At 46.5% G+C, this 23,590-nt stretch overlaps 3 protein-coding genes across 12 annotated transcripts; 2 read left to right on the plus strand and 1 right to left on the minus strand.

Moving 5' to 3' along the window:
• Window positions 1–31: 31 nt before the first annotated feature.
• On the plus strand, window positions 32–4,254 carry ubxn11 (UBX domain protein 11). Of its 4 annotated transcripts, none has more exons than XM_030359522.1 (13): window positions 32–263; window positions 430–470; window positions 778–899; window positions 1,088–1,130; window positions 1,253–1,332; window positions 1,439–1,568; window positions 1,830–2,047; window positions 2,150–2,227; window positions 2,317–2,416; window positions 2,516–2,619; window positions 2,986–3,056; window positions 3,151–3,303; window positions 3,451–4,254. In XM_030359522.1, the coding sequence occupies exons 1-13, from the start codon at window positions 202–204 to the stop codon at window positions 3,632–3,634; spliced, it is 1,386 nt and encodes a 461-aa protein (XP_030215382.1). In that variant the 5' UTR covers window positions 32–201; the 3' UTR covers window positions 3,635–4,254. The 4 variants fall into 4 exon arrangements, with proteins under 4 accessions (XP_030215382.1, XP_030215383.1, XP_030215384.1 ...); XM_030359523.1 differs by having other exon boundaries at window positions 799–899; XM_030359524.1 differs by having other exon boundaries at window positions 802–899.
• On the minus strand, window positions 3,716–14,399 carry cep85 (centrosomal protein 85). Of its 3 annotated transcripts, none has more exons than XM_030359513.1 (13): window positions 14,269–14,399; window positions 12,412–12,539; window positions 9,156–9,934; window positions 8,498–8,637; window positions 8,278–8,395; window positions 7,990–8,175; window positions 7,696–7,848; window positions 7,171–7,325; window positions 6,939–7,056; window positions 6,442–6,492; window positions 6,227–6,334; window positions 5,840–6,077; window positions 3,716–5,067 (listed from the first exon to the last, which is right to left on the minus strand). In XM_030359513.1, coding segments are annotated over exons 1-13 (2,340 nt in total). In that variant the 5' UTR covers window positions 14,271–14,399; the 3' UTR covers window positions 3,716–4,903. The 3 variants fall into 3 exon arrangements, with proteins under 3 accessions (XP_030215373.1, XP_030215374.1, XP_030215375.1); XM_030359514.1 differs by lacking the exon at window positions 14,269–14,399 and adding an exon at window positions 13,456–13,763; XM_030359515.1 differs by lacking the exons at window positions 12,412–12,539; window positions 14,269–14,399 and adding an exon at window positions 10,866–11,157.
• Window positions 13,943–23,095, plus strand: wdtc1 (WD and tetratricopeptide repeats 1). 5 transcript variants are annotated; one of them, XM_030359519.1, is made up of 16 exons: window positions 13,943–14,099; window positions 15,403–15,542; window positions 15,891–15,974; window positions 16,099–16,145; window positions 16,668–16,779; window positions 16,959–17,146; window positions 17,627–17,809; window positions 18,068–18,162; window positions 18,271–18,386; window positions 18,480–18,555; window positions 18,646–18,733; window positions 19,393–19,563; window positions 19,662–19,897; window positions 20,092–20,260; window positions 20,667–20,859; window positions 21,536–23,095. In XM_030359519.1, exons 2-16 carry the CDS (start codon window positions 15,495–15,497, stop codon window positions 21,725–21,727), a joined length of 1,998 nt encoding a protein of 665 aa, XP_030215379.1. In that variant the 5' UTR covers window positions 13,943–14,099; window positions 15,403–15,494; the 3' UTR covers window positions 21,728–23,095. The 5 variants fall into 5 exon arrangements, with proteins under 5 accessions (XP_030215379.1, XP_030215376.1, XP_030215380.1 ...); XM_030359516.1 differs by lacking the exon at window positions 13,943–14,099 and adding an exon at window positions 14,314–14,446 and having other exon boundaries at window positions 21,536–23,094; XM_030359520.1 differs by lacking the exon at window positions 13,943–14,099 and adding an exon at window positions 14,348–14,463 and having other exon boundaries at window positions 21,536–23,094.
• Window positions 23,096–23,590: the final 495 nt, after the last annotated feature.

A 23,590-nucleotide genomic window follows, 5' to 3' on the forward strand; every position in this document is an offset into this window, starting at 1 on the left:
CTGTAGCCAATTGGTTACTAAAGGCAACCGATTTCAAACAAACCCTTCTTTCTGGTCCCAGCGCGTCAACAAGCCCTGACTGTGTCTACTAGGTCATATTTACATTTTGCTTCAACACGGCTGCGATTTTTCAGTCTGTGAAGGAAGGCGCTTGTTCATTCAAAAAACCAACTATAGTGAAGCCCTTCATTTATAAGCAGAATGACCTCGCCTTTATCCATGTTGAAGAAACAAAAGCGCGTTGCTTTACCGGGACCCAGCGGGTGAGCTTTATAAGGTTAAGGTTTTTTAAGGTTCAGGCTACGGCTGGTTCTGTATGGCTGCAGACCATAGAGAGATCAATAATAACTATGAGCCTGCCTGCCAAGAAGAGATCAATAATGTCTGTAATGTAATCTATATTTGAAGCTGGCTATCTTTGTTCGACAGGGCGCTGGGCAGCGATGCATATAGGGGACAGCTGTTCCCAGGTAGGCTTACATGTATAACAGTCTGTACATCGTGTTTTTCTGTATGTCTGATTCTAAACTAAACAAGTAGTTTAATTTGGTAATTGTACAACAAGGCCTAATTGATTCAAATGAAAAAGGCGAAAAAAAGGTATTCATAGTTCATAGTCATTGTATTGCAATATTATTCCCCAAGGGATATATATATATATATATATATATATATATATATATATATATATATATATATATATATATATATATATATAAAAATACTTAAAACAGAGCTACGTGACATTAATCACCAAATGAACACATCATAATGTAGAAGTCCGATGTTGTCCACCAGAAGGTCCGCCCAGTGACCTTGAGCTCCTGTCCTCCATGATGCAGAGATTGACTCAGCTTGAAGCGACGGTCAAGAGCCAAGCAAAGGAGCTGGAGAACAAGGTGAGCCCTTACCTGATCCACCAAGAGACATGTCTGAACTGATTAAATCAATTCAATAAAAAAATCGATTTATTTTTCATTGCTTTTGCACCATAAAACTTAATAAACCATTGCCTGATCCAAGTGCCTTTTATCATTGCTTAATACACTTTCTCAACCGTTTCCCTTTAATTCTTTATCATCCAAAGGAGAAAAAAATCACAATTCTGGAGAGAAAATTAAACCTCACAGGTAATTATCTATGGAGGATTCTACTGATGGCAGTAAAAAGCTTATGAGCATGGTTAAGTTTGCAAGGTGCCAAAAGAACTAACTCAATTTGGCCTAATCTCTGAATTAATATCTGAAATTAGAGCCAATGAAAGTTGTGGCTGACCAAGAGGATCTTATGAAGACCTGTCGCCGGCTCCACACTCAAGTGACTGAAATGGAGGTACTTCCATCGACGATCGGAGAAGTACAAAACAAGGAACCCATAGTCTCAACACCACTGGAACCATAACAACGTCAACCAATAAGAGCACTTCTGTTCTGGGCAGAACTTCCTCATCGACTACGGTCTGATGTGGGTGGGAGACGGAGAGGAGGGCGAGGAAACACTCCGGCTGGGGCTGGAGGAAGCGGAGCAGGAACAGTCACAGGGCACGGAGAGAACCCTTTGGCACCCAGGTGGTTCAACCGGTTCAATACAATAATATGTTGAAGCTTTAAATGTGCTGAATTTAAGATTTAAGAGTTGTAAAAGCAATATTTCCCTATATATATATATCTATAGATATATATCTACATCTATATAGATATATCTATATCGCTGTATATATATGTGAATATGTGTATATATATAGAAATATATATATAGATATATATAGACATTATAGATATAGATATTTAGTTAATGGCCATTAGCTATCGGACCGTTCTCTCTTCCAGACACCTCTGCAGTCGCCGGCTTCCAGGTGGACTTTGACCTGCTCTTGCAGAACGTCAGGCAGCTAAACCTCCTGGCCGGGGAAGGGGAGTCCTTTGTTCAGCCCACGGCCATGGGAGCTCAGCTGGCTACAAGGGAACCCATTCAGCTGCGGCTGTACAGCAACGGCATCCTGATGTTCGAGGGCCCTTTCCGCTCGCACCGGGAAGCCAGCACTCAGGTAACCTCATTAGCAACCCCAGGCAATTATATTCTAAAATAGATAAGACGGAAATCGATTGTTTCTTTCTTTATTACTTCGATATTGCTCCCGGCTTCACAGCGGTGCCTGCAAGATCTGATGGATGGATATTTCCCCTCTGAGCTGCAGGAGAGATTCCCTGAAGGAGTGCCTTTCCAAGTGTGTATGCATCTAGAGCCGGACGTTCAAAAGAGGTTCCTTTGTTGGTTGCGAGATCTAATTCCAATTGTTTAACCTCGTTTTCCCAGGTCCACGACAACCGACACGAGGAGTTCATCGACAGGCCACTCTTCTCTGGAAAAGGCCTAGCTGTTGGTGCAGTGAGAAACACTATATCCGCTGTCCCTGGTGCGTTCAGAGCTCAGCACACTTCACAACCTGCAGAAACATTCTGAACTGGATAAATATTCCGAATTGTCAAAAGGGCTGACTCGACTTGATTTACAGGCAGAAAGTTGACCAAGGACCAGTTTCTGAACAGATTGCCGAAGGTGGTAATAAAGGGTGGTAAGGTGATTGATATCAGGAGCTCTGTCGAGGCTACACTGCAGGTGAGGCTAAAAGGCGGTCTGATAAGAGACTTGAAATGGTTCCCAGGTTCACAGCTATTGTATTATGTTCTCACCACTATACACACTTAGTTTTAATCACACACTGAGGGTGCATTAGTGGGCTTTTGTAAATAAGCGTTGACGTTTGTCGGGTGACCTAGAGCCAGGAAGTAATTGAAGCAATGTAAACAGTTGCATCAGCGTGCTGCTCATGTTCCTTCTACTATCATGTCGTCGAATGTTGCGCATGTAGATGTTTACAGTTAGCATTAGGCGTCATTGTCGGTAAAGCTCTGGAAACTATGCCTTTTCTTCTAATCAAGTCTTTTACCTCATTTTATCATGTGATCAATGCTTTTTAAAAAGGGTTCATCCAGCGGCCAGAACAGTCCGGTAACCTTCATAGACACTCCAGCACTGAGGGCTATGAATGAGAGGTACTCATCCCTTTATCAAGCTCGTCTTGTTCTAGAAGAGAAGGGCCTTGTCCACCACATATTAGCATAAACAACAACAAACTCTCTCACTCAGGCTGGAGATACGTGGCTCCGGTAGTCACCCGTCTGCTGATGACGATGTGGCTACACTGCGGGTCAAGTCTGAAGACGGCAACCGCAGTTACATTCTGAAAATGCACATCTCAGAAACCATAGGACACCTGCGCAGGTACCTGGAGAAACACAGGTGAGGCTGACCATATCGAAGCAGAGGACGCTTATCTTTAGTCTTATCGTTATCGGTTATTTGTACTGAAATAATGAACGCATGCAATAATGAAGCGAAGACCGCCAGGTGTAAACAGAAAGGCTTTCCTCGTTTCCTGTGTTGCAGAGGGAAAGGTGTTCCTGAATATGACGTCTTCAGTGTGTTCCCACGGCGCTGCTACAGTGATGAAACCCTGACACTTGCATGTTGTGGGCTTACGCCAAGTGCTACTCTGCTGTTGAGACCTCAGAAAGCCTCTTCCCAAAGTACTGATCCCTCCAATTCAGCAAAGCTAAAGATTGCAAAATGAACCGTCACTGACAAAAACTATGTTTAAGTCCATGGTGGTCAAAACTACAAGCAAGCTGGAATTATGTTTTTCCTACCAGAATAGTTTTTAATAAAGTCTTTATTTCTAAGTTTTGAATCAAGGGCAACCATATGAAAATATAAACATCTCTTCCATTTGACAAACATTAGAAATGGTAAGGCATGTGGTAGCAGACTGCAAAACAAATAAAACAAATGTTAGCTAGCCAACACTGTTATGATTCCTCAATAGATCCTGTGCTTGATATCAAGTATATTGAATTATAACCAATTACCAGAATAATAAGCAACAACACACAACAAAAAAAGACTAAATCCAAGTGTAGTGTTTATCCTGCCTATACAAAGGGTCGCTATCCTATATAAACCAATTGAAACGTAAACGCTGAGTGACATCCTCTAGATAGGGCTGAGTCTACCTAGAATCACAGGATGTAGCTGCTCTTACACAGTTCATGTTTCTACAAAGAACAGTGAACAGGCCCCTTCAGGCCTCGGGATAGCCCTGGAGTATTTGTTACAATCACAGTCTGGGAATGTACAGATTATTATGTTTGCTGATACACCAAAAAGGTGGGAGATTAAAGAGTTAACGGCCAATTGCGCTTTAAAGTCTAAATTAATTGAATTTACAAACATCACAAGCAGTGGCGTGCTTTGGATGGATTCGCTCAAAACACGGCCTTACTTGGAAGAACACACACTTAATTCAAGGAGAAAATACCTCTGCTAAAATGTTCTTTCTTGAAAACTCCCAGCTACCTGTAATACTACACCGTCCGCCATCTTCAATAATGGCATAAAATGTAACCATTGCAGTTTAATGCACTCAAAAACAAAAATCACGTTAGTTCCAGTTGATTGTCAACCACGTCCTGTTTTCCCCTCCAAGAGAGAAAGTAAGATATTAATAAGTTATATCTACGGGGATAGTTACTGATATAAGAAGACAAAAATCCATACATCCTTGACAAAAATAAAACACTTTTTCGGCAAGCGTAATAAAACCATCCAACAGAAAGAACAACACACAGGACACTGACGCATCCGTCACGAGCGGTCGGCTCCTTCCATTAACAAGAGGTCGGACCGAAACGATGAGCTGTGGGACGAGTCCCCACACCACCGGGACCCTCCAGAAAAACATGTGTTGGAGCACAGCTCGGGCCGAGAAAAAAAACACTGTTAAAAAGGAGTACCGGTCCGCGTCCAGAGGTCATTCATAACGGCCCACTGGAGGGAGGAGGGGTCATTGGGTGGTGCAGTTCTCGCCCATGTCCTGGGCGTAGCGATCGGAGACGGTGGTGCGTAGTTCCTCCACGTCCCGGCGGAGCTGCTTGGCCTCGACCAGCTTCTTCTGCAACACCTCCGGGCTCAGCCAGTCCTCCAGCTGCTCTCCCGCCGTGGGGGGGCCTGGAGCAGAGCAGCAGGACCACCACAGAGTCATCGTCACAGCTAGGGGTGTGCACGGGTACACGTGGGACCCGGTGAGTAAATCATAACCGTTTAGGAAAAATAAGTAAACGAAAACGCGCCGTTGTTTCAATGGGATTCACGACGGTCCATACTTTCAACATTACGTTTACATATTTATAATTCGAAATTCGTCCCAGCATTTATACCACAGATACTCTAGGGTCTATAGCATATAACCGCCTTTTATGATTACAGTTTAATGTAACAGTGAGATGACAACATCCTAATTAACAACGCGACTGCAAATTAACCACACGGGGATAACCATGGCAACCGGTCAAGCAACTTTTCTTTCCACGATCATTCTGCCCCCGCTTCCGCCGTGTTGAAAAAACCAATAATCCCGCTATAGCGCGACTGCGGTCCACTTTAAAAGAAAAAAATACAAAAATCACTAATTAATAAAAAAAAACGGTTAATCGTGTACACGAAAAAAAAACAAAAAGGGGTTGTGTAACCGTTTACACCCCTAGTCACAACGTCTAGACCAGGGCTTCCCCGACTGTCTCCGTGTCAGAGTCTTAACACAGAACATAAGACCTGACCAGGGGCTTCCCAAACCGTGTCCACGCCGTGACCACGACCTACCCGTGGCCCTGGACCCTCCACCCATTAGCTTGCAGTGACATAAGCGACACAATATCACCAAAACACTTCATAAAAAGGTCTGGGCGGCGACGCCTGTCCCGACCCGACCAGCGCTGCTTACCCGCGATGCCCAGCAGGAGCGAGAGGTTGGGGTCCTGGCCCTGGGAGCGCTGGGTCAGCACGTTGCACAGCGAGCGCAGGTCGCACAGGCACGAGGACATCTCGCCGTGCAGGCGCTGCGTGAGGCGGGCCGCCGCGGGCTGCGGGCCGGACGAGGCCCGGTGCTTCCACTCGCCGTCCGCCACCCTCTCCTGCAGGGTGAGGTTCTGCTCCATCAGGTCCTGGTTCTGGACGCAGAGCTGGAGAGCCGGGGAAGAGGATGTCGACGGGGTTAATGGGAACGCGTTCGCTGCTTTCTTTTTAGTTCCGATGTGTGGTGGCGGGGAGACCGCGGCGAACCGAAAGGGTTCTCTTGAACCGAGCGGGGGGGTTCGAGCTCGCAGCTCACCTCCTTCATGGCGGTGCGGAGCTCTAGCAGGCTCCGTTCCTTGGAGAACACCTCCTCTCGGAGCGCCTGGGAGCCACCGTCCTCTTGAGACACCTGCTCCTCTAAAGCCTTTATGAAAACGCACCAACACAAGCACGCACGAAATGAACAAAACTATCCAGACTGGACCGTGCGATGGTGACAACGCCAAGCAACACTCGCTGAGTAGTCAGTACCCGAAGCTGTGATCCGAGCTGTTCCATCATCCGGTGTTGCTTCTCTATGACCTGCAGAGAGAGGATGTTACGACACTTGGGCAGTGATTCCGTTTCTCATAATGTTAAACGCACCCAAAAACTAAATCACGTTAGCTCCAGTTGATTGTCAACCACGTCCCGTTTTCCCCTCAAAGAGAGAAAGTAAGATATTAAGAAGTTATACCTACGGGGATAGCTAGTGATATAAAGAAGACAAAATCTATACATCGTTGACAAAAATAAAACGCTTTTCCGGCAAGCGTAATAAAACCAGGACACTGACGCATCCATCACGAGCGGTCGGTTCCTTCCATTTACAAGAGGTTGGACTGAAACGATCTAATCGTTTATCACGGTAATTGTTAGCTGTTCCAAACCACCGAGACACTCCAGAAAAAAACTCGTGTTGGAGCACGGCTCGGGCCGAGAGAACAAACAACGTTAAAAAGGGATCCAGATGAGAGCGGAACAACCACCTTCTTGAGTCTCTGCTGCTCGTCCCTCAGGACGCCGTTCTCCGCCCGCAGCGTCTCGGCGTCCAGGGAAGGCAGTCGGGCCCCGTCCTCCAGTCCCTCCTGCACCCGCTCCTGCAGACTGAACCGCACACAGGGGACAGACGGGGTCAGATCCACCCCGTGCACTGACCTAGAGCGTCCTGGACCCCCCGGAGGGAGTCCGTCCGTCCGTGGGCGGGTGAGGGGAGCGTACCTGGTGACGGTGGTCAGAAGCTCCCTCTCCTTGCGCCGCTGGTCCTCCAGCAGCGCCTCCTTCTCCCGGGCGTGGGACCGGGCCTCCTCCAGGCTCACCCCCAGCTCCCGGAGCCGGGCCTGCAGCTGGGCCGCCTTCTCCTCCGTCTGCAGCAGCTGGGGACCCAACACCATGAACCCAGTCAGTCTCCGGGACGCACCTGTTCCCGCCGCAGTGCGCTATAACCCCAGTGTTGTCCGAGTGCACACAGTGCTCCCCGCAGAGCGCAGTGCTTGATACCAGTGACGGCACGCTCAGTTCCCCGCTGAATCCCATGAGGCATAGTGGTTTCATTGTCCTTAAGAGTCACACAATGGCCGTCATTGTTTGACGGCTTGTTTATGCGACCGTAACCGGTCACGCCGAAGGATTGACGACACCGTCTGCTGAAGTCCCAGTCCGGCGGCAGTGTGGTGAAGCAGCGCAACGGGCTGCGTCCGTTCAGGGTGAGTGCAGGCTCTGGTGGTGAGTGGACGGCCTCCTCACCTGTTTGTTCTGGCTCTGGTAGTCCTCCATGGTGGGCAGGTCCGCGAGGTAGCGCTCCAGGGTCTCGATGCGCTGCTGCTTCTCTCGGTTCTGCTCCGCCTCCTTCTGGCACTTCTTCTTCAGGTTGTTGATGTGCTTGTCTCGACTGCGGATCTGCAAAAAAAGGGATTCGCACGCGCGTAGGAAAGAACGGGGGTCAATGACGACGAGGTTATGAACGTCCAAACCCGTCCAAAGAGGATCCGGGTTCTTCCCCCCCCGACCGATCCGAACCAATAAATCTGCGACGCTCACCCTCTCCTCCTGCTTCCTCAGCTCCTCGCCGTGCCTCTCGCCGCTCTCCCTCAACGCGTCCGTCAGGTGCCGCGTCTCCGCCTCCACGCCGCCCAGGCGGCGCTCCGCCTCCGCCTGCTCCATGGCGGCGCACTCGGCCCGCTCGGCAAACTGAGCCCGGAGGAAGGCGTTCTCCCGCTGGGCCTCCTGGGAGCGGGGGAAGCACAGTCGGCTCGTTAGGACCCCGTCACGCCGTCACACCCCCCCCTCCCCGTCCCCGTCCCTCCCGGCGAGACGCACGCCACCCACCTGCAGCCGGAGCATGCACACGTCGGCGTAGGGGGCCCCTCGGCCCAGGAGGGCCCCGTGGACCTGCAGCTCGCTGTCCCGAAGGCGCTGCTCCAGCTGGACCATGTGCTGCTTCTGCCTGCAGCCCAGACGGGTCACAGGGTTTGTTAAGAACCACGCAGCACGCCGGCGGACATTTTGGATCACGCCGTCGACCGCGTGAACCGCGTGACGCTCTCACCTCTCGATCAGGATCTCCTTCTCCTTCAGCAGCCCCTCGTTGGCTTTGACCAGAGTCTCCCACTTCGCGGCCTCAGGGTGCAGGGGAGCGGAGTACAACGAAGGGTACGGGACATTGATGCCCAACCCAGAGGACATTAACTATGGACGCAAGCAGAAGACGTGCTTTTGGTTAGAGAAAACCTAGTGATTATTTTCCCCAATGCATTTTCGCTGTGCCTTCGTTAGGGCTTTGACTCCGAACTTTGTTATTCGAATATAATTAAAATATCAAAAAATAAATCAAAATTCGAAGGAATATTAGGCAGCCCTTAATATTCAAACTTGTTATGGGCAGGCCAAGAGGGAGAGACGTCGGAGAACCCGACGCAGTCTATGCATAATTAAGTAATGACCACGGAAGAGGCAGTGAATGAAGTATTGATTAGACAGGGATTTATTAGAATCCGAATAAACCGTTGGAACACGCAAGACCGGTAACCATAGCAACGCGATAAACAAACCTTGCGAAGCCCAATGCATGTCTTACTAAAGGCATTTAATGGTCAAAATATTATTAATAAATATTCAAATATATTCAAATATTAATTTTAATAAACAAACAAACTTCGAATATGATTTTTGGGCAAAAGTCAAAGCCCTAGTCTTCGTGCGCTCACCTGCATTTGTTCCACCTGCAGTCGCAGGCTCTCCAGCTGCTGCTTGTGCTGCTGCTGCTGGTGGCAGCTGGACAGGGCGCTGCACGCGTCCTGAAGGCTCTGCGCTTCGTAGGCGTTGGCCGCCGCCGCCGCCGCCGCGTGCTCCCTCTGCAGAGCCTGTGCCTGCAGAGGGCCAAGGGAGCCGGGGTAAAGGCCTGCAGGGCCAGCCGCCCCGGCCTGGCCGGCCCTGCAGGCCTCGGACCGGGCCTCCGGGAGCGCTTTGTAAGAGTTCTCCAGGCTGCCTTTGTAGGCCTCCGTCCCGCGGCCCTGGGACTGCACCCTGAGCCTCCCGTCGGGACACATCCCGCCCGTCAGGGCCGTCTGGTTGAGCGTGGGCTCCACCGAGGGGGTGTCGAACCTCTGGCTCTCGTCGAAGCGGGTGTGCTCCCCCGAGGGGAAGAGCGAGTGGTCCAGTCCGTTGACGAGGCTGCGGAACCTGCTCAGGCAGTCGGGCTTGGGCCCCGCGGGGTCCCCCACCGCCCCCCCGCCGCCGGCGCCCTGAGCGTCCAAGTTGGGCGAGGAGGCGGACTTGGAGAGCGAGGAGGACTTGGAGTTGGAGCTGGAGCTGCTGGAGGTCCTGGAGGCCGAGGAGGTCCTGTGGAGCTCAGCGCTGGCCTGGGGCTCCTCCAGGGCGCGGAGGTGGGGCTCGGAGGCCGTGGAGGGCATGACATGCGCGGTGGGGATGGGAATCTGACTGCGGATGGGCTGGAAGGAGGCGCCGCTGCCGACCCTGCAGAAATCTGCGGCGACGTAGTAAAACAAATCGGCGGTTAAAAAAAACGACCTGGGAGTTGAGATCCTTTGCTGTGAGATCCAGATGTTGCATGTTACGTAAGGCAGAGGTGTAATATTGTAATATAGTAACCTTGTATTCAGGGTAACCTTGCTTTTGATTAAGAGTTGCTATTAAGAGGCTATTATTGGTTAACATCATGTGACTGAACCATAGCAGGAAAGACCCAAAATAGAATTGAGCAATACCTTCAAAAACATGTTTACTTGGTGGTGTGTTAACGGAATACACTTATGTAAATTAAATAAATATTAATACTTGGAAAGATATCAATCTTAAAAGCATTACGGGAACAGACTTGTGTGATGTTTATATATACCATGGTAAATAGGCAATTATTTGGTATACAGCTCTCTCCCTTGGGCAGTGCAATTTAACTGTCAGAGTGGCATGCTGCGTTCATGGATTGAGTTGACCCTAACTGTGGCCATTGCTATATGAGGTTTCATGCCGTTATACAATAGTGTATATACTTTGTCAGAAGTACAGAGGGGAAATTAACTGCTATTAGTTAAGCAAGACGATACTCTGTCACACATTTTCCTGTATTTAAGCATACCGAAATATAACCATCTGAGCAACAACGACAAAAATAGACTCTACGTCACTCTGCATCACAACAGGGCGATGTTTTGATGCTGGCAATTAAACGACTTCTTGAGACATTGAAAAAAAGGTTACCCGATTTCTTGACAACAAACAAGGATGGACAAGCACGCACCCTCATATTAACAGACACACACTTATAGTCACGCTTTCTCAAAGATTGACAGGACCTTGGCTAGAGGCAAGAGCAGAAAACATCCACTGCACATCTTGACAGTCGACAAAACAAAACCATGTGACATTAACGTTGTTTGAAGAGAACAGCAACAAACCTGAGTGTCACTCTGCATTCATTCCACCACAACAAACTCGTTAGCTGGGGCATGTCTTCACAGCTGAGCCAAGCCAAACATCCAAGCGCTTCAACCCCGACCAAATGTCCCCCTTCTGCATTTCTTTACAAGGCGAAGAATTTACTAGGGACCAAAGACCCGACAGCGGAGCGGTAGGCCGGCCCTGTGCCCAAAGACGTATTGTCCGGTGGTTTGACTGAACCCCATCTGTACCCAGAGTGGAGCAAACAGGCACACGGGAAAGGTTAGTGGTATTTATAGCCCGCCTCTCAAGTTACAGGGGTGATCAGTGGGAGACGCTTATTTAAGCACCTTGCCTCCACCCACTGTGTCACACATCACACGTGTGTACGGCCAAAAACAACGGCTGAACCGAGGAGGTGCACTGCTGTTCGTCAGGTTGAACCAAAACAACAGCCGCCACTTGTATGGTTGAAAACTTTCCGAGAATCAACAGAACTCCATAGGTTATAACTGGCACGGTATTTTTGGCAGCCGTACACAAGCTGTTATGATCTGATCGAGATGAGTAAGGTGCCTCCAGGCTCCACTGATTCATAGCTGGCTGGAACAAGTCTAAACTAACTCTGACGGAGAGCGAAAACCCTTTGGAAGCATTAATCTTTCAAACTCTCCCCCCACCACTAACTAAAGAAGCGCAGCAATCCTATACAATCTGGATAGTTAATCCTACATTAGCTTGATAGTCTTAGCTAGCTATTACCTCAGGCTACCGAACTGACTCAAACTATATGTTCGCCTGCATTTTAATTAAATATGAAAGCAGGTTGGATCTCATACAGGTTTGTCAGGAACTATTACCTCTCACGCTGCCAGTGTCATTATTTGATGATTGCCAAGCTCCATCGCATGCAGAGGATTTCCACTCAGGGTCAACCAGCCCTCCTGATTTTCCATGTGGCCACCTCACGTTGCCTCCTACCTCCTAATTAGATCCAGCACCAACACACTGTAGCCAAGCCTTGAGGCCGGGAATATAATCTGCTGCTTCAAATCTTCTGGGCATCAAATGATCTTGAACACATCTCTTCACTCCATAAATAGTCGGGGAGAACAACACGCAGAAGAAGGGACGAACCCGTACTCAATCACAGGACAGAAAAAAGCATAATTTCTGCAAAAACATCTGCCAACAAAGATTCCAGGGACTCCATAATTAGACGTTTAAAGTGGCTGAAACCTCTCCTCGTTTCTCAGTCAGTTTAACACTGATCTTTACAGTTCGTACTTTTCTGAGTTTTTAAACACTAGATTTTTACAGGAAATTAAATATATGGAGAGCCCTTATGAGAAACGTCCTCCATTCAAGTAGACGTACAATGCATTAAAGATAAACTATATCAAGTTGAAATCGATGACTCCATAACGCTCAGACCACCGTGCTTCTATTCCAAAGCATATATGCAAGCAGTCAAGTGTAAAAGGAGCATCATCCACAGGAAGGACACTGTAAACCCCCATGACGTAACACATAGTGCAGGGAGCGAGGAAGAAAAGGCGTCACCTTCTGTGCGGTCAGATGTCAAGGCTCCACCGCCAGTGTCCGCACTGTCTGCCGTTCCGGGAAGACGGCCAAATCGACTCTGGAACTTCTCCGACACAGCTGGTGTCTGCCACTCCATGTCGGGGAACCTGACCAACATGTATTTATGTAATATTAAGCCCTGTAAACACTGCACCATCCACCCGGCCCCAACGCATCCTGATCCATGTATACGTTTGCAATTCCCTTTATTTGTTAGATTAGAATACCTTGATATTTTTGCAAATCCTCAGTTGTTTAGAGAACATAAGGATAATAATAATAATAATAATAATCGAATTCTCCAACATTTCCCAACCAGTTTGAGCAAGTCAGTGCAGGTTGTTGATAATGTTTGGTTACAAGAGGCAGGGATCTTCTAGTCAACCTGCTCCTTGCTATAGACTTAACCTTTAAGGTCTCATCCTAAAACTATCCTGACTCATGATAATCGTAAAATAATCGGCACTGGCCTCATTCAGGGAAGATTTCTTCAACTTATTGAACTTATCATGATACTGAATAAGACAACTATCAATGTTTTTCCAGACCCCACACAATGGACCATGAATGCTTGTCTTATTGATAACCATACCGACTAATCGTTCTAATTGATGACCAGTAACCAGGTATAGCTAGCTGGTTCGCCTATTTTTTAGTGATCAATTACCAGGTTTAGAAAACTAGTTCACCTAATCCTTCTTATTGATGGCCATTTACCAGGTATAGCTAGCTACTACTAGTTCACATAAGTTACGTTTCATATCACATCCGTTTTCAATTGCCTACCTAAACAAAGCTAAAACCTTGACTTAATACATGCAGTTAAAGAACTTATCAACACTGGTAGGAAAACTAACTTAACAGCTAGACACGTTACAAAAGAAAACACAAAACAAGTGTTCCCAACGTTAAGTGACTTAACGTTACGGTTGGCTCCTCAAGTTAACTTTAACATTTCGTTACCAATTCGAGTTAACTTCAATTGAAACAATAAACTATTTCTACATAAGAAATGTACTATACCTTTTAGAACATATACATAGATGACCAGGGTTTTAATAAAATGTCGAAAAGAGCTGTGATGTTGGCGAGATGTCCGTCCAGATGGGCTAGTAACCAACAGCTATTCAGCGCATGCGTGCTATTCTGACCAAACGAGCGCTTGTTTCGCAGCTCGGCGATCCCCGTTAAATGGCCATTAGTGTAATGACTTGTTTTTTAAAATATTTTTTTTATTTGCGTGTCAAATAATTAAAAACAAACATTGGTTCTAGTAATAGTCCAGGATTATATGTTTTAGATAAAATATATATACATGTTTGTATTTCCTGTGTCATTGGACGACTATACGGTAATTTGCTATAACTCTAGAGTCTATATCAACAAAACAAGTGTACCCAGTGATAGATCCCAAATTCAAAGTTCCGTCCACAGTGCACGCTAACTTCGACCTTTTCAAAATAAAGGACTTTTGTCAATATCTGTCAGAGTAGGACTACAACCATGGATGTCTTAGAACAAGGACTACAGTACCAAAGGCAGTTGATCGAGGCTGCAGCCCTATGTTTATGTTCTATCCGCGATGCCTCAAACAAAAATCCATTCAGCAGGAAGGGCCCCTCACACAACGATTAACAGAAACAAATTAATTTAAACAGGGTGCAAATGTAAGTTTAGAAATCAGTTTACATCTGGTCCATCGATATTCGAATTTTAATTATTACTTTTGATTTAATTAAATACATTTTAGGTAACATTAACATTCATGCAGTCGCGAGATACAGCAGGTAGGAACGGAATAAGATGGTTAGTGTAGGAATCCAGAAAAACACTTACATACGCTATATTCGTAACCGATAATCAAAACCAACGCGTTACTCCTTCCACGTTAGTCCATATTCTGTGGGAGGTTCAGTATAACTCTGGGTAACGACAGACGTCTGAACACATGCTGCTTGTGATAAATCCATCATATTCAATGGGATTGACTTGACAACATTCATTGTGGACCCAGGCGAGTGCTGTGTTTTTGTACGTAGCCTGTAATGTAGGAATCCTATCGGCAGTGTCTGTGTTGTTAAGCTCGTACTCAGCTGCTCGTTCCAGGCGTTTACCTCTAAAGACAGAACGCCTGGAACGAGATTCTGCAAATGAGCGTTATTGGCGAGAGAGGGGCGGGACTTTCAGTTACACCATGGGTGCGAGAGAAGGAGGAACTTTCGAATCAAGTAAATCTGTTTCCGTTACATGTTTCAGATTTTGCCTTGTCCAGATTTTTGTGAAAACGCTTTATTAACTCTCCTTGTCACTGTTGTACTGCTTGTCAGGATCTCGGTCTTCTCGCTCCGGTTGGCAGGGCGCCTGTTAGCTGGTGTACAATGCTTGGGAATTTACAGACAAGAACTCTCGTTGCGGTAGACCGGTATAACGCTATAGTTCAGGATCATCTCTCAGCCTAAGCTAGTATGCTAACTCTGATGCGTTCTCTGGTAGATCCCAGTACTTTAAAGGCCTGGCAGATGGGTGGCTAGCCTTTCTAGCACAACACCTGATACTGATGTGTTTACATTTGGGGTCTTTTTTTAATCGATTCACTAACTGAAACTCAGTTGTAGATGCTCGACTTTTCTCGTGGATCCCGTTAAAGTTAGCGGAACAAGTCCACTATTATGTCTGCGTTTAGTAAACAACAGAGCAAAGTCTGTTCACTAGCTCATGTTACCATCATGGTTTAATATACTTTATAAAGTAAGATACACGTTATAATTTACTCGGTTTTGTTTCAATGTATGTACGATTTAAACTGGGCTCATATATACATGTAAGTAATATGCTGAAATGTCTGAATGTCCTTTATTATGGTTGTTATACTTGGCCTTTAGTGGATTCATCTTTACACTTTTTGGAACCACGTATCAGTAGTATCGCTTCTGTTCCCTTAATAATTGATTATCGTCCATCTCAATGAAGACTATGCTCTCGAGGGATTTAGTGTTCCTGCCGTCAGAGGTCTGAGTCCTGGAACCATCAGACCATAGTCTAAATATTATTTTGGAGAGGCCATGTCTGCTGTCAATATCACTAAAGACCTACTGGGCAGACAGATCAGGGTGAGTCAATCAATACACACATCCTGATTTTCCTGATTTGTTTGTATATTATGCTAATCGTGAAATATTCTAGTGTGCACAAGCACATGTTGAAATTGCAATAAATAAGGCAAGGGCAGTCTCATAATGGCAGAAGTACCTTGAATCAATCCACCGATGAGAATCGAATGATCTTGAAAGAGAACTGCAATTCCTAATATATACAATCTGCATTCAGGAAAAACGTATAATTTTCGCATGTCTTTATACTAAAGCAACAGACCATGTCAGTCGTCTAACTCATTTGCTCAAAGTTGAAGAAAACAAATGACGTGTTTGGTAAAGAGATGCTCTGATTCGTGCCATCAGGACAAGAGAGCGTTGGGCTTTCAAAGAAACTACCATGTGACTGACCCCTTCATCAAGAGGCTGGGTCTGGAGTCGGAGCTTCAGGTGCCAAGCCCTACTGTTCTGCTTGCGTGTGGTTGTTTGTGTGTGCGCGTGTGTGTGCGTGTGTGCGTGCGTATGCGTGTGTGTCTATCAATTTTATAATACTTGTTGTTGATTGTATTAACAGGGCCACACTGGGTGTGTGAATTGCCTAGAATGGAACGAAAAAGGAGAGTAAGTCAACCCCAATCTATCCATTTGAATGTTTTACTACTTTTGTAATTTCAATTAGTATGAACATTTTTAAAAGATGACTTGGAAGCAATCGCAAATATGTGGTCATCGAGGTTCTAGTATATGTATACTGTATAACGTATGCTAGTATATGTATGCTAGAACCACAATAGTCTATATTCATTCAAGACCTCTATTTGTCCCGAGGTAAATCGGTTCTGCCGGTATGGCAATAAAAGTCAACAACACAGGGCGGGACACGTACACAAATACACGCATAACATACACATTCACACACATACATACCATACACATACTTAACATACACAACCTACACACACACATATATATATATATATATATATATATATATATATATATATATATATATATATATATATATATATATATATATATATATATATATATATATATATATGTATATGTGTGTGTGTCCAAGCTTTGAAGGTCCCTTTATGTCCAAGCTATGAATGTCCATCCTGGTATTTCTCTTTCTTCCAGCCTGTTAGCTTCAGGCTCAGATGACCAACATGCCATCATCTGGGAACCCTTCAAACACAAAAAGTTAACAACTATGCACACAGGACATGCAGCCAACATCTTCTCGGTGAAGGTGTGGTGGCGCTCGAGTGACGTTGACTGGCATGCACTAGATGTCACACAAATATTGCAAAATTCCAACATAATAGCAACGAGTTGGTTTGTATCATGTGGTGTGTGTGTGTGTGTGTGTGTGTGTGTGTGTGTGTGTGTGTGTGTGTGTGTGTGTGTGCGTGTGCGTGCGCGGGGCAGTTCCTCCCCCACTCAGGAGACCGGATACTGGTGACTGGCGCCGCCGACACCAAGGTGCACGTTCACGACATCTCCGTCAAGGAAACCATCCACATGTTCTCGGACCACACCAACCGGGTGAAGCGCATCGCCACGGCGCCCATGTGGCCCAACACCTTCTGGAGCGCGGCGGAGGACGGCATCATCAGGTCCCGACGAGCACGCGTCTCACAGGAGCTCACCTGCTTTTAATCACGCATAGGAACTCTGCAGACGTTATATATTATCTATATATATAATATATATATATATATATTCTATATTATTATTCTATTGCTATTTATTATTATGATTATTATTATATGTCTATATACCATATATTATTCTTATATTATATAAACTATATATATTAATACTATATATTATTATAATATATTTGTTTAATGTACGTCTATTGCTGCACTTAGAGGCATCATCAGTGGTGGAACCTGGGTTCAAGGGGTGTTTTGGTTTTTCTTATATATATATAGAGAGAGAGAGAGAGAGAGAGAGAGAGAGAGAGAGAGAGAGAGAGAGAGAGAGAGAGAGAGAGAGAGAGAGATTATAATAATATATATTTGTATTATTATTATATATCTGTAAACTCTGCACAAGATGGCCTCCTCTATTGCTACTCGTTGTGCCTCCAGGCAGTACGACCTGAGGGAGAGCAGTAAGCGGTCCGAGGTGCTGATTGACCTGACGGAGTTCTGTGGTCAGCTGGTGGAGGCTAAGTGTCTGGCTGTGAACCCCCGAGACAACAACTACATGGCGGTGGGCGCCAACGGTCCCTTCGTACGGCTGTATGACATCCGGATGATCCACAACCACAGGTCCGCGCTGATTAGTGTCTAAGGAGATATCGATAAGGGATTAGTGTGGCCTCACACATTACTGAATGGAAAGTGCTTGATTTTGTTGATTTAATAATGACATATTCATTATAATACAATGAATACAGTATTATTCACATTTCATGTAAGTTCATAATGTTTATGTTCACTAACTCAGACAATGAACCTAAACTAGCACTGAACAACAATATATATGGATGACATGTTTTCTATCGGGTTTCTTATGACGTCACACAGAAAGTCCGTAAGTCAGAATACATCGGCTGCGGTGCACACTTTCTGCGACAGGCAAAAGCCCATCCCTGAAGGAGCTGGACAATATTACGTTGCAGGTGTGTCATTGTGATATTGACTTTCTTTCATGGAAAAAATGGATGCATTTCTGCATTCAAATTGGTTTGGCGTTAAACGCTCCTCGCTTGTGTCCCCTTTGACTTCAGGACACATACCAGTGAAACTCCCAGACTATAACAATCGCCTCAGAGTCCTGGTAGCCACTTACGTGACCTTCAGTCCAGATGGCACTGAGTTGCTGGTCAACATGGGCGGGGAACAGGTATCGTTCGTTTACACGATGGACGCAGTACAGTTCAGAGATCACTGCTACTTTCTAACGTGTTTTTTTTTTCTATCTGATATGTCGTTCTAGGTGTATTTATTTGATTTGACGTTCAAACAAAGGCCATACACGTACCTTCTTCCTCAAAAGTGCCAATCATCAACAGGTATGACACACGATAAGAAAGCCATTGCGTGTGTATGTTGATAATATCTCTGTATATATGGATGTGTTTGTAACTCTGATATCCTAACAGATGTTCCGAAGACAGCCAATGGAATAATGAATGGTGTCCACCTGCCTGCCAACCACTTACGTTTAGCTCAAGGCAACATCTTTTCTAGGTAAAGATTCTCTGGTTTCAATGTATTGTAGTTACACTCACTGTCTGCCAGACTAGCCGGCAGTGCTATCGGCCTCACAGACGATCTGTTTTCGAAAGACCACTTTGATACTAGACAGATATTGTTCTGCAGGCTCTCTGCTGCTGATTCACAGCATCCGACTATAGTTTGACTCTGGTTTGACTCTAGTTTGACTCTGGTTTGACTCTGGTTTGACTCTGGTTTGACTCTGGTTTGACTCTGGTTTGACTCAAGCTTGACTCTAGCTGGACTATGGTTGGACTCTGGTTTGACTCTAGTTTGACTCTGGTTTGACTCTGGTTTGACTCTGGTTTGACTCTAGTTTGACTCTAGTTTGACTCAAGCTTGACTCTAGCTGGACTATGGTTTGACTCTAGTTTGACTCTAGTTTGACTCTGGGTTGACTGGTTTGACTCTGGTTTGACTCTGGTTTGACTCTGGTTTGACTCTGGTTTGACTCTGGTTTGACTGAGTGCTGCACACTCAACACTTCCACAGTTTGGTTGCCCCGTGATGAAATTGCTATGTCGTGTGTAATAACGACGATGACTCTGCTGAATAGGAATCCTGCTTTTTGATCAAGATAATAATGAATAAACAAAAAAAAAAAATAATAATAATAACTGCTTGGTCTCCAGGTGTGTTGAGCTGCCCCCACACCTGGAGCGGGTGAAGCAGCAGGCCAACGATGCCTTCTCCCAGCAGCACTGGACCCAGGCCATCCAGCTGTACAGCCTGGGGATACACCAGGCCAGCGACAACGCCATGCTGTACGGGAACCGGGCCGCCGCCTACATGAAGCGCAAGTGGTAGGCGTCCGGCCGCACGCACGCACACTGTATTCTGTACGTCGTCGACGGAGTCCCTTCTGAATCGGGACCGGCTAACACTGTGGCGCGTTCCCTAGGGACGGGGACCACTACGACGCTCTCAGGGACTGCCTGAAAGCCCTCACACTGAACCCTGCCCACCTGAAGGCTCACTTCAGGCTCGCCCGCTGCCTGTTTGAGCTCAAGTACGTGGCGGAGGCGCTGGAGTGCCTGGGCGACTTCAAGGGGAAGTTCCCCGAGCAGGCCCGCAGCAGTGCCTGCGACGCCCTGGAGAGGGACATCAAGGCGGCGCTCTTCATCAAGGCCGAGTCGGGTGGGAAACGGGTTCACGTGGAACCGGTTACATTGACGTTCAGGTTCCTCATGTGTTCAATTAAAGTGAAACCGGCCATTCTTCATAAGTAATGTTTTATCTTTTTCTTTATTTTTTTAATACCCCATTCCTCTTTGAACATATTTCCGTGGCTTCCTCTGTTAATCAACCCCGGCTGTGTTTCTCGGTCCCAGGTGAGGACAAGAAGGCAAACAGTTCAATCCGTTTCCACTCCACCCCGCGTAAAGAGTCCATCCCGGAGGACGAGGTCGTGTTGAGGGAGCGCAGCTTCGACTACAAGCACCGCTACTGCGGCCACTGCAACACCACCACCGACATCAAAGAGGCCAACTTCTTCGGGAGGTTTGTGAGACTACCCTCCAGATCCGTCTGTCAGGAGACAGTTATACCCACACGTGCACACAAGGGACTAGTGTCCAAATCACTGTATGCAGACGGGGCTGTTGTCTTCCCATGAAGAGAGTTGTTGCTCTCTGCTTAAGGCAGTTCTCCCATTAAGCATTAGGATTTAAACAGGCACTTTGCGGGGCTCAAAGCAAATGCCAAAGTGTTGAGACATTTCCATTGACCTTTCAAAGCAGCACCAGTGAGGCAATAACGGGTTGCAACAGGAGGTTGCCAGAGAAGGGTTAGGAAAAATGTCATGGCTGTTTCTGTGGGGAACTTGTCTTTTACAATGTGTTGGTTGGTACCCTGAAGCAACCTCCTGAGCTGACCACGCTGTGCATGTCTTCCCTTGTCTTCACAGTAAGGGCCAATACATTGTGAGTGGCTCTGACGATGGCTCCTTATTCATCTGGGAAAAAGAGACGACTAACCTGGTGCGGATACTGCAAGGGGACGAGTCCATAGTCAACTGCCTGCAGCCCCATCCCAGCTACTGCTTCCTGGCCACCAGTGGCATCGACCCCGTGGTCCGGTTATGGAACCCAAGACCAGAGGTGAACGCAAACCAGCCTTTATATCACTTTTGTTCTTTCTTTTATTATACAATCGGACTTAATCTTTTAAGTCTTAAATCCACAAGATAGATAGATAGATAGATTTATTAATTTATTTAGTCACATTCATTTAAATAGAAGGATTCCCGGTATTCCAAGGAATACAACATATTAACTATTAAATTGTGTTTTCGCTTGTAATCGTTAACAGCAACGGAAGTTACAGCTAAAAAAATGTTAATCATGTGAAAAAAAAAAAACGAATGTAATTGGAAGTTGAAAGTCTCTACCTCTACCCTAAAAACAATATGATTTAGTCAAGCTGTTCTCTCCTGGCTTACCGTTCAAGCTGGTCTCTCCTTTTATGCGGTTCAAGCTGTTCTCTCCTGTCTCACTGTTCCAGCTGTTCTCCCCCTTCATGCGATTCCAGCTGTTCTCTCCCTTCATGCGATTCCAGCTGTTCTCCCCCTTCATGCGATTCCAGCTGTTCTCCCCCTTCATGCGATTCCAGCTGTTCTCCCCCTTCATGCAATTCCAGCTGTTCTCCCCCTTCATGCGATTCCAGCTGTTCTCTCCCTTCATGAGATTCACGCGGTTCTCTCCCTTTCGTCCCGTCGATGCTGCTCTCTCCCGGCCTACCGTTCACCCCCTTGCGTCCGCTCCGTCCCCCCTGCAGGTGGAGGTGGAGAACGGCCGCGTCGTGGAGGACATGGAGGGCGCCGCCCAGGCCAACCAGCGCCGTATGAACGCGGACCCCCTGGACGTGATGCTGCTGAACATGGGGTACCGCATCATGAGGGGCGGCGGGCCCGAGGACTCGGACGACGAGGAGAACTCTGAGGGACAAGTGCAATGTCGGCCGAGCTAAACGCCTCCTCAGGGACATTCTGTGGAATGGAGGGAGGACACGACGCACTCCCTTAGTGTGTGTGTGCATGCGTGCGTGCGTGTGTGTGTGTGTGTGTGTGTGTGTTGGCAGGTGTGCGCGCTCACATCGATGGGGAAAAGCACCTAAATATTCTTCATATTTTTTCAATGTTAACTCCTCCCCCACCCCCCCTTACCCCTTGAGCTGAACGAAACCTCGGGTGATGTCCTATCACAACTCGGCACTACGCACCGCCCAACCCCCCCCCCCCCCCCCTATTCCCCCCCCTATTCCCCCCCCCCATCCTACGATGGGGGGGGGCAATGGGGGGCCCCAAAGCCCCTTCAACAAACTGACCACACCTCAGCTACTCGTCGTCCCTGCAGGTTCCTGTGTTGAGGCGGTGCATAGAAGGCCAGAGACCACCGTAGGGGCAACTATTTTCAGGTTACATGCTCCCCCCCCCCCCCCCCCCCCCCCCCTTTGACCGGATGGGTCAACACTTCTCGTATTCCTGTCTCTTCTACCGTCGAAGCGAAGGAATCCCAGCGCCCTGCTCAGATGGGCGGCACGGCGACGTCCACGTTTGGAAGCCTGTCAGTGCGCAGTTTGGGTCGTCGGAGGCGGCAGATGCATTGTGGGTTATTGAGTTTGCACACGTTTTTTATGTTGTTTCAGCTAAAGAAATGAAAAATGTTCCTGTCCAAAGTTATTGTTCTGTGTAATTTGGTGGCCAAGGAAGAATGTTTCTTTTTTTGGGGGTTCTAACTCAATTTAAACGAACAATTATTCTTAGTTATTGCAAAAAAAAGTTTATAATGATTAACGTTATTTTGTATTAAGTGTTGGCCTATCATGCAGACGTTATTTAATTCAAAATGGGATCTGTTTTTTTGGGCCTTTTGAAGCTTATATTTAAATGTCACTTATATTTAAATGTCACATGAGTTGTCTGGCATATGTTTATTGGTGGCTTGTGTTTTTCCTTTCTGTTCCTTTGTCATTTCAAGTTTGATCTGAAAGCGAACCAAATGCGTTTCATAAGTACTATAAGAAGTATTTAAAAGGGCTTGTCCCACCTAATAGCCGTTTTGGCCCGACCACAACTAGACCTTCGGAAGTCTGACTAATGAGACTTTCCCCGGGCTGTTTTGCTTTTAGGGCTTTTGCTAAAACAATAGCTTGTCGGGCCCTCCTGTCCCTTTCCTGGTTGAACATAAGGATGATTTCTTCATTCGTTGATAAACAAAACTCTAGGCCTCTGTGTTTCCTTTGTTCAAAATCATTTAAAGATGGTCTGTATATTTTTCTTTCAACGGTCATGTTCAATTATTTGCTGCAAACAAATAAAAGAAGAATGCTGTTGAGGACTGCTGTTCTACCCTATCAACAGGACATCAGGGACGCCTTTGTTCCATTAGTGTAGAGTTTCAACATGTTCCCTCTTATTGGTGGCTAACTAGGTTGGCAAGATGCATGCCGGGATGTCCCGGCTGCTCCCTTTCATTTATCAGTGTCTTTTCAGCATTGCTTTCGCTGACTATGAGACTTTGGAAACATTCAAGCACACAATACATCATCAGCATGCAAGTAGCACAGTGGGCCAAATTGTGGGGAATTTTGTCACGTGACCCACATTTGTTAATGAGGTGACCCAGCTTGATGAGGAATCGCACTTTTAATGAAAAAGCTATTATTAGTTTTCATTCACACATTTACAACATTTATCACACATCCTTGTAACCAGGCAGTCTTTGGCAAATCATGGAGATGATCGGTAACTGCTTGCAGTAGCGACATCTAAACTCTGAGGCAGATAAACCACATTGTTCACATTGATACAGACAACGACAGAAACAGATT

This window comes from Gadus morhua, chromosome 6, assembly GCF_902167405.1.
Source record: "Gadus morhua chromosome 6, gadMor3.0, whole genome shotgun sequence".
NCBI classification, from domain to species: domain Eukaryota; kingdom Metazoa; phylum Chordata; class Actinopteri; order Gadiformes; family Gadidae; genus Gadus; species Gadus morhua.